Here is an 890-nt window from a genome sequence, read left to right as displayed (position 1 = left end):
GCTCTCCAGCCACTCTGACCCAGCCTGATTTGTGCCCAGAGAATAACTGATGTGTCCCCAGAATTAGAACTTGCTGAAGTGAAGTTGCATCTGTATTGCTGTAAATAATGAGCAGATCCTCAGCTGGGAATTTGACACTCCTCAACAATGTAAAATCAACTGTTTCTCTTTTGTCTGTTAATCTGGGGTTTAGACACTTGAAAATAAATGTCCAAAGCTGAGAAATCAGACTGATGAGTTCATACTCTAGAATTGCAATTGTCCCTGTGCTTGCTTGGATATGATGCTCCTCCATGGGGGAGGGAAGGAGGAATTGTCTCCCATGTTGGCTCTGTTCCATGAGCCTCAGAGCTCTGAGCTGAGGATGGAGAATGTCCTGGATGTGGCTGTGGCTCCCCTTGGTGCAGAGCAGTGCCCTCTTGGGCAGGATGGCTGCACTTACTGAGGGTGTTTTTGCCTTTGAAGGAGGAACGTGTTCCGGGGCCGGAGGAGACGAGAGGACGACCGTGTGTCGGTAAGTTCTGCTCCCCTCCCTGCAGGAGCTGCCCCAAGTGCAGTGTGGTTTGCAGTTCTTGGAGGGATGGCAGAGGCCTCAAACCCTCAGATTCCATTGGGGGGTTACAGTTTCTCTGGGAATTTCTCTGTCATACTTAGAGCTTTCCCTGCTCGTTGTTACTGCTCTGTTAATGGGTGTTTTCCCCTCTCCAGAGACCTCAGCCTTCAGCAGAAACAAAGACTCAGACACCAAAGTTTGACTTGCTAGCATCAAATTTCCCACCTCTGCCTGGCAGCACCGTGAAAATCCCAGGAGAGCCTGTGCTGGAGAGCAGGATGTCTGACATCGTGAAGGGAGTCTGCAAAGAGAAGGTGCCTGTGCTCACCTGGCACAC

The 890-nt window shown here is 50.4% G+C and overlaps 1 protein-coding gene across 1 annotated transcript in view; it reads left to right on the top strand.

Annotated features, from left to right (window-relative positions):
- Positions 1–465: 465 nt before the first annotated feature.
- Positions 466–890, top strand: part of LOC103810836 (la-related protein 4-like) — a gene marked incomplete at both ends in the record, with an annotated part of 2803 nt that continues 2378 nt past the window's right edge. The window contains 2 exon segments of the mRNA XM_009083758.1: positions 466–514; positions 709–867. Of these exon segments, the coding sequence (XP_009082006.1) occupies positions 466–514; positions 709–867 (208 nt within the window).

Source organism: Acanthisitta chloris, unplaced genomic scaffold (assembly GCF_000695815.1).
Source record: "Acanthisitta chloris isolate BGI_N310 unplaced genomic scaffold, ASM69581v1 scaffold41121, whole genome shotgun sequence".
NCBI classification, from domain to species: Eukaryota; Metazoa; Chordata; class Aves; order Passeriformes; family Acanthisittidae; genus Acanthisitta; species Acanthisitta chloris.
The sequence above is the reverse complement of the archived record's forward strand: the minus strand, read 5'-3'. Positions and strand labels throughout refer to the sequence as shown.